The sequence below is a fragment of the Felis catus genome, chromosome B1 (assembly GCF_018350175.1).
Source record: "Felis catus isolate Fca126 chromosome B1, F.catus_Fca126_mat1.0, whole genome shotgun sequence".
In the NCBI taxonomy this organism is placed as follows: domain Eukaryota; kingdom Metazoa; phylum Chordata; class Mammalia; order Carnivora; family Felidae; genus Felis; species Felis catus.
The window spans coordinates 43,538,911-43,554,073 of record NC_058371.1 but is presented as its reverse complement, the minus strand read 5'-3'; the positions used below and the strand labels follow the sequence as shown (position 1 = coordinate 43,554,073).

General features: G+C 35.6%; 1 protein-coding gene across 18 annotated transcripts in view; it reads left to right on the top strand.

Annotated features, from left to right (window-relative positions):
• Positions 1 to 15,163, top strand: part of ADAM32 (ADAM metallopeptidase domain 32) — a 177,254-nt gene that overhangs the window by 8,481 nt on the left and 153,610 nt on the right. For 12 of the 18 annotated variants that reach the window (XM_045055536.1, XM_019828535.3, XM_019828534.3 and 9 more), the window contains exon 2: positions 5,307 to 5,386. The exons of 2 other annotated variants lie outside the window; for them this stretch is intronic. In XM_045055536.1, the coding sequence (XP_044911471.1) occupies positions 5,307 to 5,386 (80 nt within the window). Of the gene's footprint in view, positions 1 to 5,306; positions 5,387 to 7,309; positions 7,433 to 15,163 lie in introns of those variants that run through there. 4 more of the 18 variants (XM_045055541.1, XM_045055538.1, XM_045055542.1 and 1 more) reach the window with 2 other exon arrangements.

Here is a 15,163-nt window from a genome sequence, read left to right as displayed (position 1 = left end):
ACTGACAGTTATTTTTCCAATAACACTTTGAGGATACTTTACTATTTGGCCTCTACTGTTATTATTTTATTTTTAATTATGGAAATTTCAAATAAATGCAGAAGTAGAAGAGTATAAAAAACCCAGCTTCAACAATTATAAATTCCTAGCCAATTCTTCTTATGTTCCTCTGCTTTTCTGTTCTCATATTATTTGGAACAAGTTATAGACATATCATTTCATCTCTAAATATTTCAGTATGTATTGCTAATTGACAAAAAATACACTTTTGAAATATAATCTCATAGTATCATGATCACACCTTAAAAATTAACAAAAATTTCTTAGATCACCCAAATTCCAATCTGTTCAAATTTTATTTTTTTTAAGAACACTATTTTTTGTCTTCTTGATAATCAGTCTGACACATGTGAATTGATATCTCATTGTAGTTTTGATTTGCATTTCCCTGACAATTAATGATGTTGAACATCTTTTCATGGGCCTGTTTGCCATCTGTATGTCTTCTTTGGAGTAATGTGTATTTAAATTCTCTGTCCATTTCTTTTCTTTTCTTTTTTTTGTAAAAAAAAAATGTTTATTTGAGAGAGAAAGAGCATGAGTGGGGGAGGGAGAGGGGCAGAGAGAGAGGGAGACACTGAATCTGAAACAGACTCCAGGCTCTGAGCTGTCAGCAGAGAGCCTGATGTGGGGTTCGAACACATGAACTGTGAGATCATGACCCGAGCTGAAGTCGGATGCTTAACAACTGAGCCACCCAGGTGCCCCTTTGCCTGTTTCTTAATTGTGTTGCTTGTTTGTTTGTTTGTTTGTTTGTTTTTTAGATATTAACTTGTGTAAGTTCTTTATATATTTTGAATATTAACCCCTTATCAGATGTATGATTTGCAAATATCTACTTTCATTCAGCAGGTTGCCTTTTAATTTCATTGATGATTTCCTTTGTTGCATAAAAGTTTTTGTAGTTCGATGTAATCCCATTTATTTATTTTTGGGATTTTTTGCCCTTGTCCAAGGAGACTGATCCAAAAAAGTATTACTAAGACCCATGTCAAAGAGCTTACTGCCTATTTTTTCTTATAAAGAGTTTAATGGTTTCAGATTATATTTGTATGTATCGTTTATATTTGTATATAGTTTGAGATGGTGGTCCAATTTCATTCCAGAATTCCAGAATAATTGTCTCTTAGATGATGTATTAATTTTTTATTGTTGCTGTAACAGTTTACCACAAATTTAGTGGCTTAAACAATACAAATTTATTATCTTACAATTTTGTAAAGATGGGTCTCGTTGGGCTAAAATCAGGGTGTTGAAAGTGCTGTGTTTCTTCTATAGGCTATAGTAGTCTGCTTCCTTTTGCCTTTTCCAGATTCTAATGGCTGTTTGCATTATTTGGCTAGGCCCTCTACCTTGTATCTTCAAAGCTAGGAATATCGGGCTGAGTTATTTTCACACTACCATCTCTCTGGTTTTCTCTTCTGCCCCCATTCATCTTCTTTTAAGGACCCTTGTGATTAAATTAATACCACATGGATAATCCAGGATAAATTCCCTATTTTAAGGTCAGCTTATTGGCAACCTTAATATACTTTGCTTTGTAATCTAACATATTCACAGGTTCTGGGGATTAGAGTATGGACATCTTTGAGAGGAATTATTATTCCCCTTACCAAAGTTAGTGAGATGTTAGAGTCTAGGAAGAAGTAGAACTAGAAATGATTCAAGAACCTGAGGCAGTATGGATGGTGAAAGTACATTGTTCTCACTGTTAAGCAGACTTGCTCCTGGAAAGTTTCTGCTTATTGGGAGAGAGAAAACACCTTTTTCTATCAGGGGTTACTTGCAGGTGCCAATGCCTGTGTTGCTTTGCTTCAGTAAAGAGACTATATTTGGAACAATATTTTTTACTATAAACAATATTTATTATATCACCTAATTAAACTTAAGACAATTCTTTGTCTTTCTCTATTGCTTATAATCTGCACAGATCAAACAAACAAAATAGGAAAATAATAGGAATCACTGCTCTTGTATATTTCAGTTCTTTTCAGGGTTGGACTACCTTCTGGATTTAGAAAAACTTTTGGTTTAATGTTTTGGTGATGGTGCATTATGATATTCACAGACTTCCTACCATGATAGTTCTCATTCTATGGGTCAGGAAGGCAAGATGGTGATTACATAAGATATTGATTATATCTATTTCCACATACTCTTCTGTAATTGGTCAGATTATGATAGGATGAATTTGTAGTCCCACGAGTAAACTCACAGATTTGAACCTAAATTTCATGTATCACCAGTCTTCTTATAAGCATATGTCTTTTCCTGAAGTGAACCAGTTATATTTTAGGTCCTCAAAAATAAGTATTAGCTTAGAGCAAGTGTTTAATATTCCATAGAAGGTCTGAATAGTTGGGTTTTGATTTTGTGGATCCAGTCTGAAGATTTTCTTTAGTTGGTTGCTTTATCCTATTTACATTTATTGATAAAACTGAGATTTTTGATCTTACAACTTCTGAGATCTTGATCTTGTCATACTTTTCTGATTTCATATTTTTGTTTTGGTAAAGTATTTCATTGTAAAAATCTGGCTTTTGGTTTATTTTGTAGGTGCCTTTGTGTATGTTTTCTCTTCTCTTAATTTGGAATATTTATAATGTTTTACATAACAGATTAAAATTTTTATTTAGGCAGTAATAATGATTCCTCACTGTAAGTAATTAGAAAAATTAATATCTTACTACTTCTTCCCACTTTTGGCTCTCCCCTTTATTACATGACTGTGGTTATTTTAAATCTTAGTTATTATACACTGTTATACCATTAAACAGTATGTTTCTACTTCTATAACTTGATTTTAAACTTTAAGTCACATTTTTGGGAGGCCACATTGCAATAAATGTAAGGAAATCAGGATGCACTTATGGTATTCCTCTTCTGCTACACTGCCTGACGTTATGTCTATATCATCATGGGTTAATAACATTTGTACCCTATTGGATAATTAAGACTTCCACAGTTTTATTAGCCTTATTCTATATTTAAGTTTGTTTAATATCCACAACTAACCTTTAACTCTGTTGGTACCTTTGTTGGAAGAAGTTTCTCTGCCTTTGGTGACAGGTGGAGGTGAACTATTTTCCTTGAGTTTTGCTTATAAATACCTGTCTTTTGCCCCTATATTTGAATAACAGTTTTGTTGGGAATGAAATACAAGGGTCTACACTTTTTCTTGAAGATTTTCTAAAAACATAGTTCTTCATATGTCTAGAAGCATATGGGAATAGCCATATGCTTAATGCTGTGAAACCACACTGTGTATAATCAGTCTTTTCAAGTATCATCATATTTCATTAAAGTTTCTCACATATGCATAGAAGCATATGGGAATAGTTGTATGCCTAACACTGTGAAACCACACTCTGTAGATTCAGTTTTCAAGTATCATCATATTTCATTAAAGTTTCTACACATACACATAAAAGCATATGGGAATAGTCGTATGCTTACCTCATTGAAAATGCACTGTATATAAACTATTGTTCAAGTAACATCTTTTTCATTGATTTATATGTGTTTGTAAATATATCCGTAAAAGCATGTAGGAATAGACCTATTCTTACCTGAATGAAACTATGGCATGTTTCAAGTGACACCTTTTTCATTAAGATATAAGTGTTTGTAAACATATGTTAGAAGCATATGGGAAGAGCCTTGTGTATATCTTATTGAAACTACACTGAGTATAAACCATCAGTTCAAGTAACATCTTCTCTAGTTAATATAAACCTGCTAGCCCCCAACACCCTAACCCTAACCCCTAACTCCAACTTAATCCCCAACCCCTAACCCTAAACCTTAATCCTCATCCTCATCCTCATCCTAACCCTAACACTAACCCCAAAGCCCTAACTCCAAATTGAGCCCTCTGGAGAGTTCTCTAAACAGCAGGATACCAGGAACATGCCCTCATTCTGGCCCTAACCTTAAGCCTGACCCTAACACTGGCCATAAACCCTAACTCTAATCCTATATCTGAGAAGAAAAAAGAAGTAGTATGTATATATACAATGGAATATTACTCAGACATTAAAAAAGTATGAAATCTTGCCATTGGCAATGACATGGATAGAGTTAGAGAGTAATATGCTGAGAATAGAAAAATGAATACCATGTGATTTCACTCCTATGTGGAATTTCAGAAACAAAACAAATGAGCAAAGGGGAAAAAAAATAAAATAAAATAAAATAAAATAAAATAAAATAAAATAAAATAAAATAAAATAAAATAAAAGGGGAAAAGTCCAAGAAACGGACTGTTAGTCATAGAGAACAAACTAATGGTTACAGGAGGGGAGGTGGGTGAGGGCATGGGTTAAATAGGTAATAAGGATCAAGGAGTACACTTGTGATGAGCATAGGGTGTTGTATGGAAGTGTTGAATCACTCTTTGTACGCCTGAAACTAATATTACCATGTGTGATAACTAACTGGAATTTAAATAAACACTTAAAAAAAATAAAGACATTGTTCTTCAGTTTTTAAATTTTGAATACTGTTATAAAAATTGTCAAGCCAGCCTGCTTTTCTCCGTTATGCCCAATATGATTTTGCTTTTCTTTTTGTTCATAGGCCAATAGGATTCTTTCTTTATCTTAGACACCCAATAACTTTAGTAGAATATTTCTCACTTTTAATTGTTATCAGTTATTCCTGAATTCTGTGTACTTTTCAGTGTATTGTTTCAAATCTTTTATTTAAGGAAAGTTTGCTTGAAGTATATCTTTGACCTTTTTTTGGTCTGTTTGTTTGTTTTCTCCAGTAACAGCAAATTTTGTCTAAGTTTAACTATGCCCTGTCTCCACTCCCCAGTCCTTTTTTTTTTTTTTTTGATCTTAACTACTCTGTTTTTATTTTATTTTATTTTTAAAAAAATTTTTTTCAACGTTTATTTATTTTTTTTGGGACAGAGAGAGACAGAGCATGAACGGGGGAGGGGCAGAGAGAGAGGGAGACACAGAATCGGAAACAGGCTCCAGGCTCTGAGCCATCAGCCCAGAGCTTGACGCCGGGCTCGAACTCAGGGACCGCGAGATCGTGACCTGGCTGAAGTCGGACGCTTAACCGACTGCGCCACCCAGGCGCCCCAACTACTCTGTTTTTAAATTAAGCATTTTCAAGATTTTTATAGGAGTACATAAGGATGACTCATATGTGCATTTTAGTGAATTCTACAAAAGAACCTGAACAAATAGTCAGGTATAAGACACAATTATTAACTATCTTTTTTCTTTCTTCAGGTTCTCAAAATCCATTTTTACAAATTATAGTTCCAGAGAAAATCCAAGAAAATACAAGTGATAATTTGGAACTAGAAAATGTAAGAGATATTTTTCACAATATTATATGATTTTTTTAAATACTTATTTATAGCAATTAAATGTATCAACCCCATTATAGAATGAATCTAAGTATACACTATTACTACTTATATGGAATTTTAAGTTTGATAGTGAAAGCAAATATATAGATGGGAATCTTCTGTTTTGTCTAACATTTGTCATTTCCTTATGGTAAAAATTTTAAAAGTTCTAATAAAGAAAATAATGTAGAAGAATTAGGGTCTTATCTGAGTAATATTTACATGATTCAGATGAAGAGAATAATTTTCACCAAAATGGTTAAGAGAATCTCTTTTAAAAATTTTTTGATTTTAAGTATAGTTGACACATGTTACATTAGTTTCAGGTATACAACATAGTGATTCAACATATCTATACATTATGCTATGATCACAAGTGTAACTACCATCTTTCACCATACAACACTATTATAATATCATTGACTGTATTCTCTATGCTGTACCTTTTATTTTCATGACTTACTCATTCCATATAAACAAAAGCCTGTATCTTCCGTTCCCCTTCAGGCATTTTGTCCATCCCCTCAACCCCCTTCCCTCTGGCAACCATCAGAGGTAGTTCTTTGTTTTTGCAGGTCTGATTCTCCTTTTTATTTGTTTATTCATTTGTTTTGTTTTTAGATTCCTCATATGAGTGAAATCATATGATCTTTGTCTTTCTCAGTCTGATTTATTTCACTTAGCATAATGCCCTCAAGGTCCATCATGTTTTTACAAAAAGCAAATTTCATCCTTATTTATTGTTGTGTAATATTCCAGTGTGTGTGTGTGTGTGTGTGTGTGTGTGTGTGTGTGTGTGTGTGTATACCACATTTTCTTTACCTGTTCATTTATCAAAGGACACTTAGATTGCTTTGGCTATTGTAAAGTGCTACAGTAAATAGGGTGCATACATCTTTTTGAATTCGGGGTATTCTATTCTATTCTATTCTATTCTATTCTTTGACTTTCTCTAACTGACTTATTTCACTTAGCTTTATACTTTCTAGATCTATTCATGTTGTTGCAAATGGCAAGATTTCATTCCTTGTTTATGGCTGAGTAATGTTCTGTTGTGTATACATATTACATCTTCTTTATCCATTCATCTATTGATGGGCCCTTGGGTTCATTCTATATTAAATAATGCTGCAATAATAATAATAATATGCATAAGGGTGCATATATCTTGTCATATTTGTGTTTTTGTAGTCTTTTGGTAATTACCCAGTAGTGAAATTACTGTTTAATATGGTCATTCTAGGGGCGCCTGGGTGGCTCAGTCGGTTAAGCGTCCGACTTCAGCTCAGGTCACGATCTCACACTCCGTGAGTTCGAGCCCCGCGTCGGGCTCTGGGCTGATGGCTCAGAGCCTGGAGCCTGCTTCCAGTTCTGTGTCTCCCTCTCTCTCTGCCCCTCCCCCATTCATTCTCTGTCTCTCTCTGTCTCAAAAATAAATGAACATTAAAGAAAAAATTAATATGGTCATTCTAGTCCTTTTTTTTTTAATCAGATGATGTATTTTGATGTCAGTTTTTAAAATTTTTTTTAATGTTTATTTATTTTTGAGACAGAGAGAGACAGAGCATGAATGGGGGAGGGTCAGAGAGAGAGAGGGAGACACAGAATCTGAAACAGGCTCCAGGCTGTGAGCTGTCAGCACAGAGCCTGACACAGGGCTCAAACCCACAAACCATGAGATCATGATCTGAGCTGAAGTTGGATGTGTAACTGACTGAGCCACCCAGGTGCCCCTGGTCGTTTCAGTCTTAATTTTTTGGAAGAGCCTCCAAACTGTTTTCCATAGTGGTTGTACAGTTTGTATTCCCACCAGCAGTGTACAAGGTTCCTTTTTTCTACCTTCTTGCCAACATTTGTTGTTTCTTGTGTTTTTTATTTTAGCTGTTCTGACTGATGTGAGGTGACATCCCATTGTGTCTTCGATTTGCACTTTCCTGGTGATGAATGATGTTGAGCATCTTTTCATGTGACTGATGTTCATCTGCATGTCTTCTTTGGAGAAATGTCTGTTCATGTTTACTGCCCATTTAAAAAAAATTTAATTAATTTTTAAAATTTACATCCACGTTAATTAGCATATAGTGCAACAATGATTTCAGGAGTAGATTCCTTAATGCCCCCTACCCATTTAACCCATCCCCCCTCCCACAACCCCTCCAGCAACCCTCTGTTTGTTCTCCATACTTAAGAGTCTCTTATGTTTTTGTCCCCCTCCCTGTTTTTATATTATTTTTGCTTCCCTTCCTTTATATTCCTCTGTTTTGTATTGTAAAGTCCTCGTATGAGTGAAGTCATATGATATGTCTTTCTCTGACTAATTTCGCTTAGCATAATACTCTCTAGTTCCATCCACGTAGTTGTGAATGGCAAATTTTCATTCTTTTTGAATATAGTTCCAGTAGTTTAATTTTGCTTTTGTTTCCCTTGCTAGAGGAGACATATCTAAAAAAAAAATGTTTCTACAGCTGATTTCAAAGAGATTAGTGCCTATATTTTCTTCCAGAAGTTTTATGGCTTCAAGTCTCACTTAGGTCTTGAATCCATTTTCAGTTTATTTTTGTGTCTAGTGTAAGATAGTGGTCCAGTCCCATTCTTTTGCATATAATTGTCCAGTTTTCACAATACCATTTGTTGAAGAGGCTGTCTTTTCTGTATTGCATGTGCTTTTCTGCTTTGTTGAAGATTAGTTGACCATATAGTTGTGGGTCAATTTCTGGGTTTTCTATTCTGTTCCTGTTATCTATGTGTCTGTTTTTGTGCCAGTATCATACTGTCTTGATGACTCCAGCTTTGCTTTTCTTTTGCAGGATTGCTTTGGCTATTCAGAGTCTTTTGTGGTTCCATACAAATTTTAGGATTGTTTGTTCTAGATCTGTGAAAAATGCTGGTGGTATTTTGATAGGGGTTACATTAAAAATGTGGAATGCGTTGGGTAGTATAGACATTTTAACAATATTTGCTCTCCCAATCCATGAACATTGAACATTTTTCCATTTCTTTGTGTCTTCTTCAGTGTCCTTCATAAGTGTTTTATAGTTTTCAGAGTATGGATCTTTCACATCTTTGGTTAGGTTTATTCCTAGGTACCTAATTGTTTTTTGGTGCAGTTGTAAATGGGATCGATTCCTTGATTTCCCTTTCTGCTGCTTCATTATTGGTGTATAGAAATGCAACCAATTTCTGTACATTGATTTTATATCCTGAGACTTTGCTGAATTCATGTATTAGGTCTAGCAATTTTTTGGTGTTTTTTTTTTTTTTTGGATTTTCTACATAGAGTATCACATTCTCTGCAAATAGTGAAAGTTTGACTTTTTTCCTTGCCAATTTGGATGACTTTTATTTCTTTTTGTTGTCTGATTGCTGAGGCTAAGACTTCCAGTACTATGTTAAATAGTAATGGTGCGAATGGACATCCCTATCTAATTCCTGACCATTTAATTAAAGTTCTGTTTTTCTCCATTGAGGATGATATTAGCTGTGGGTCTTTCATATATGGCTTTCATGATGTTGAGGTATGTTCTGTGTATCCCTACTTTGTTGAGGGTTTTTTTTTTAAATCAAGAATGGATGCTGTGTGTTTTGTCAAATGCTTTTTATATGTCTATTGAGAGGACCATATGGTTTTATCCTTTCTTTTATTTATGTGGTGTATGTTGATTAATTTGCAATTGAATCACCATTGCAGCCTAGGAATAAATCCTACCTGATCATGGTGAATAATTCTTTTAATGTACCGTTGAATTCAATTTGCTAGTATCTTGGTGAGAATTTTTCCATCCATGTTCAGCAGGGATATTGGCCTGATATTCTTATTTTTAGTAGGTTCTTTGTCTGGTTTTGGAATCAAGGTAAGGCTAGCCTCCTAGAATGAGTTTGGAAGATTTCCTTCCATTTGTATTTTTGAAACAGTTTGAGAAGAATAGGTATTAACTCTTCTTTAAATGTCTGGTAGAATTCCTTTGGGAAGCCATCTGGCCCTGGACTTTTGTTTGTTGGGAGATTTTTGATTTCTGATTCATTTTATTTGCTGGTTATGGGTCTGTTCAAATTTCCTGTTTCTTCATGTTTCAATTTTGGTAGTTTGTATGTTTCTAGGAATTTGTCTATTTCTTCCAGATTGCTCAATTTTTGGCATATAATTTTTCATAACATTCTTTTATTATTGTTTGTATTTTTGTAGTGTTTGTTGTGATCTCTCCTCTTTCATTCATTTTTTGGGTACTTTCTCTTTTCTTTTTGATAAATCTGTCTAGAAGTTTATCAGTTTTATTCTTCAAAGAACCAGTTTTTGTTTTGTTGATCTGTTCTACTGTTTGTTTCTATGGTGTTTATTTCTCTAGTCTTTATTATTTCCCATCTTCTACTGGCTTTGTCTTTATTTGCTGTTCCTTTTCTAGCTGCTTTAGATGTAAGGTTAGGTTGGGTATTTGAGATATTTCTTGCTTCTTGAGGTATGCCTGTATTGCAATATACTTATCTTGTAGGACCGCCTTTTGCATCCCAGTGGTTCTGGTCTGTCATGTTTTCATTTTCATTGGGTTCCATATATTTTTAAATTTCTTTTTTAATTTCATGGTTAGCCCATTCATTCTTTAGTAGAATGTTCTTTAACCTCCATATACTTGTGGTCTTTCCAAATTTTTTCTTGTGGCTGATCTTATAGTGTTGGCGTCCTAAAATATGCATGGTATGATCTCAATATTTTTATACTTGTTGAGTCCTGATATGTGACCTAGTATGTGATATACTCTGGAGAATATTCCATGTGTACTTTAAAAATGTGTATTCTACTGCTCTAGAATGATATGTTCTGAATATAACTGTTAAGTCCATCTGGTCCAGTGTGTCATTCAAAGTCATTGTTTCTTTGTTGAGTTTTGGTTAGATGGTCTATTGTTGTAAGTGGCATGTTAAAGTCCCCTACTCTTATTGTATTATTTTCAGTGAATTTCTTTATGTTTGTTATTAATTGATTATTATATTTGCATACATGCAAGTTGGGAGGCATAAATGTTTACAGTTGTTGCATCTTCTTGTTGGATAGACCCCTTAATTATGATATAGCGCCCTTCTTCATCCCTTGTTGCAGTCTGGTTTAAAATTTACTTTGTCAGATATAAGTATTTTTACTCTGGCTTTCTTTTGACATCCATTAGCATGATAGATGGTTCTCCATCCTGTCAGTTTCAATCTGCAAGTCTCTTTAGGTCTAAAATGATTTATGCTCTTATAGACAGCATATAGATGGGTCTTTCCTGTTTATCCATTCTGATACCCTGTATATTTTGATTCAGACATTTAGTCCACTTACATTCAGAGTGACTATTGAAAAATATGAATTTATTGCCATTGTGTTACCTGTTGTTTCTTTACAGTTGTTTCTGATGTTCTCTGTTTCTTTCTAGTCTTTGTTGCTTTTGATTTCTTTCCCACTCAAAGAGTCCCCTATAATATTTCTTATAGGGCTAGTTTAGTGGTCATGAACTCTTAGGTTTTATTTGTCTGGGGAACTCTTTATCTTTCTTTCTATTCTGAATGGCAGCCTTTTTGGATAAAGCATTCTTGGCTACATATTTATTTTTTCCATTCAGCACATTGAATATATTATGCCACTCACTTCTAGCCTGCAAAGTTTCTGTGGAGAGATCTGCTGTGAACCCGATTTTGATTTGTCTTCCCTTGTAAGTTAAGGATTTTTTTTCTCTTGCTGCTTTCAGGATTATTTCCTTTCCTGTGTATAGTCTAAATTTTACTGCAGTATGTCTTGGTGTTGTCTATGGTTTTTGTTGATTTTGATGGGCATTCTCTGTGCCTCTTTTATTTCAATGTCTGTTTTCTTTTCCAAATTAAGGAAGTTTTCAGCTATAATTTGCTCAAATAAACCTTCTGCCCCCTTTCCCCTCTCTTCTTCTGAGACTCCTATTATATGAATGTTATTATGCTCAGGAAGTTGTTGAGTTCCCTAAGTCTACATTCGTGATCCAATATTTTTCTTTCCCTCTTCCTTTCAGCTTTATTATTTTCCATAATTTTATCTTCTGTGTCACTTATTCATTCCTCTGCTTCTTCCATCCTTGTTGCCAATACATCTAGTCAGTTTTTCATCTCAGTTATATAATTTTTTATTTTGACTTTATTAGTTTTTAGGGCTTTTATCTCTGTGGTAAAGGTCTCTCTGGTTTCTTCTATGCTTTTCTCAAGCCCGGCTATTCTCCTTATGATTGTTGTTTTAAATTCTGGTTCAAGCATATTACTTCCATCTGTTTTGATTAGATCCCTGGCCATGACCTCCTCCAGTTCTTTCTTTTGGGATAAATTCTGCCTCTTTGGCATTTTGCCTAGACCTCTGTCAACTGTATGTTAGGAAACCCTGTTATATTGCTGCTCCTGATAATAATGACTGTATTAAGTAGAGGTCATATACTGTCCAGGGCCTGGCCCTTCAAGAAGTTGTTTTGGTGTATACTTTGTACACTCTGCTGTTGTGATTTGGCTACCCTTTCTCTCAGATCAGTCCTCTGTAGAGTTTCTCCTTGCTTGCAGTGTGGATTGTTTGGATCTTGTCCAGTGTGTGGCACATTTTAAGTAGGTATATTTTAACTGCTTGTTAGAAAAGGCTAGATTCTATTTCCCCTAGAGCTGAAGCTTTGCTGCACTCTATGATCAGTGGAATTGATGTGGCTGGGGAGTTTGTGCTGGTCTTCTGGTGGAGCGGCCTACTGCACTGGTCCTCAGCATCACTTGCCCTAGTAAAGATGCACCTGCAGGGCACAGTGGGGTGGGACTTTGTGTAAATGGCTTGAGTCTCCACTTGGGATACTGTGTTGCTCACTGAAGTCTGTCCATGCTAATGTGGGGATGGTGTGGGGTGGAAATGTTTTATTGTTCTCTCATCCCTGGAGAGAGGAGTTTGCACTCCTTTTTTAACAGCTGCTGTTCAGGAAGCCCTCATAGAAGAGCGAACAATCTCCCCTCTTTCTCTCTCCTTCTATTCTGAATATTGTGTCCCAGGCTTCTATCAGAACCCTGCCTTCACCCTTCTGTTTCTGAGCCATCTGTCTGCCTGATAGATCAGTGCTCCTGTGTTTTATCTCAAGTACTCAGCTGGGTTTCAAAACTCTAAATTTTAGGAATCCTGTGCAGCAGTCTAGACCCACTCTGATCCTCTGGGGGAAGATCTTGTCACACTGTGGCTGGTGCTGGTTTGTCCTGGAAAAGCAGTCCCATAACCACACGGGGTTAGGAGTTTATGGTAAAGCACAGCCAAAGCTAACTGGCTTCCAGTTAGCTGCCTTCAATAGGTGCCTCTGCAGCTATGCTAGTTCATGGGGCTGCTCAGTGGCCTTCTCTTTTGTCCCTTGAGAGGCAGTGCCATGTCTCTCAAATGCACTCCAAGAAGTGGAACTCTTTCTCCTATGCAACCCAGGGGATCCTCAGACCATGCTGTCCCCTCCTGGGCCTCTGTCCTCTTTCCCCACAGGAGCACCCTTAAGCCACCAGGTATGATCCCAGCGATGGTGTGGACTTCTAAAATTTTAGACTTTGAGCTCCACTTCTTGTAAAAACTTGAAATAATCAGCTCTTGTCCTTTCCCCAGTCAATGTCTTTGGAGAAGAGTTTTTCTTTTACAGTCCCTGCCTGCTGCTTTCTCTCCTTTTCTGTCTTGTCTCTCTTTCTCCTTTGTTCATGATCAGGGCTCCCTCCCCTCCACAGCACAATTCTTTTCTCCCCCTTATCAGTTCTCCACAGCTTCCACCTTCCAAGATGTGGCTGTTTTTCTCCCTCTGAGATATGCAGTTTGTTCTCTCAGTCTTCCTATCGATTTCTTGGATGTTAGGAATTATTTGTTATGTATTTGGCTATGTTACAAGGAGGAGGCAAGCATAGAGTGCCCCTACTACTCCACCATCTTAACTCTTCCCCTTCAAAATAATTATTGATAGGTATGTAATTATTGTCATTTGTTACTTGTTTTATAGTTTTTTTTTGTAGTTCTTCTCTGTTCTGTTCTTCTCTTGCACTCTCTTCTCTTTTTGATGGCTGTTTTTAGTGAAATGCTTGGATCTCTTTCTCTTTATTTTTTGCATATATATTACAGGTTTTTGATTTGTTGTGTCCATTAGGTTCATATATAACATCCTGTGTTTATATCTGTTCTGTATTAAGTTGATGGTCACTTAAGTTTGAACATGTTATGAATGCACTGATTTTTCATTCCTTTCCCTCACATTTTAGGTATATGATGTCATACTTTACATATTTTTATTTTGTGAATCTTTTGACTGATTTACTGCTTTAATCTACCTATTGTTTTTATAAGTGATTGATCTTCTACTTTTATTATGTTTATATGTACCTGTGAGTTTTTTTTCTTTTCCTTACCCTTACTTATGGTCTTTCTTTTCCAGTGAAAGTATCTCCTTTAACATTTCTTTTAAAACTGTTTTAGTGGTGATTAATTCCTTTAACATCTGTTCATTTGGGAAACTCTTTATCTCTCCTTCTATTCTGAATATCCTTGCTGGATAGAATATTTTTGGCTGCCAATTTTTTTCCTTTCAACTTTGAATATATCATGCCAATCCCTTTTGATCTGGAAAGTCTCTTCTGATAAATCAGCTGATAGCCTTATGGGGTTTGTTTTGTATATAACTGTTTTCTTTTCTCTTACTGCTTTTAAAACTCTCTGTTATTTCTTTGTGCTGTTTTAATTATTATTTGGCATGGACCCCTTTGGGTTGATTTTGTTGGGGGCACTCTGTGCCTCCTGGATCTGGATTTCTGTTTCCTTCCCCAGATTAGTGAAGTTTTCATTTATTATTCTTTTGAATAAATTTTCTTCCCTCTTCTCTCTCTCCTCCTTCTGGATTCTTATAATGTTCATGTTACTATACTTATTGGTATTGCTGAGATTTCTTAACCTATTCTCATTTTTATTGTTCTTTTACTTTTTGCTCTTAAGTTTAGTTGCTTTCCATTACTTTGTCATCCAGCTCACTGGTTTGTTCTTCTCCTTCTTCTAGTCTAAGATTTATTCCCTTTAGTGTATTTTAGTTTCTGTTATTGAGGTCTTTATCCCAGATTGGTTCTTTTAATATTTTCTGTCCCAGATCTTCTTGAATCCAGTGAGTGTCTTTATGACCATTACTCTGAATTCTCTATCATGCATATTGCTTATTTCCATTTCATTTAGCTCTTTTTCTGTGGTTTTGTTTTGTTTCATTTTATTTTTTTTCATTTGGGACATGTTCTGCTATCTTCTAATTTTGTCTAACTCTCTGTGTCTGTTTCTATGTGTTAGGAATGTCAGCTTGTCTCCTGCTCTTGAAAGTAGTGGCTTTATGAAGAAGAGATCCTGTAGTGCCCTGAAGTATAATGTCCCCTATTTACCAGATCCTGGTGCTTCAGGAATGTTATCTATATGTGTTGCATGTGCCCTAATGTTGTGGTTGAGATGTGTTTACCTTTAGTCCAGTTGTCTATAATGGCTCTCTTTGCCATTCGTTTGCAGTGTTTGCTCTCTGTGTTGTTAAGGAGCCAGTCTGGGACTGCATTGGACTTGGATAGAGTCAGAGCATATGTTTGCCAGAACTACAGTCAGCCTGCTGCAGAGCACTCTCCCTGTGTTGTCCCCTGAGAAGCTTTCATTGATGGGCAGGACCTGCAGTCAGACCAGATGTCTACCCCCAGTCTGACTTTGGGGTTACAGTGATCCCAAGCTATCATGCTCTC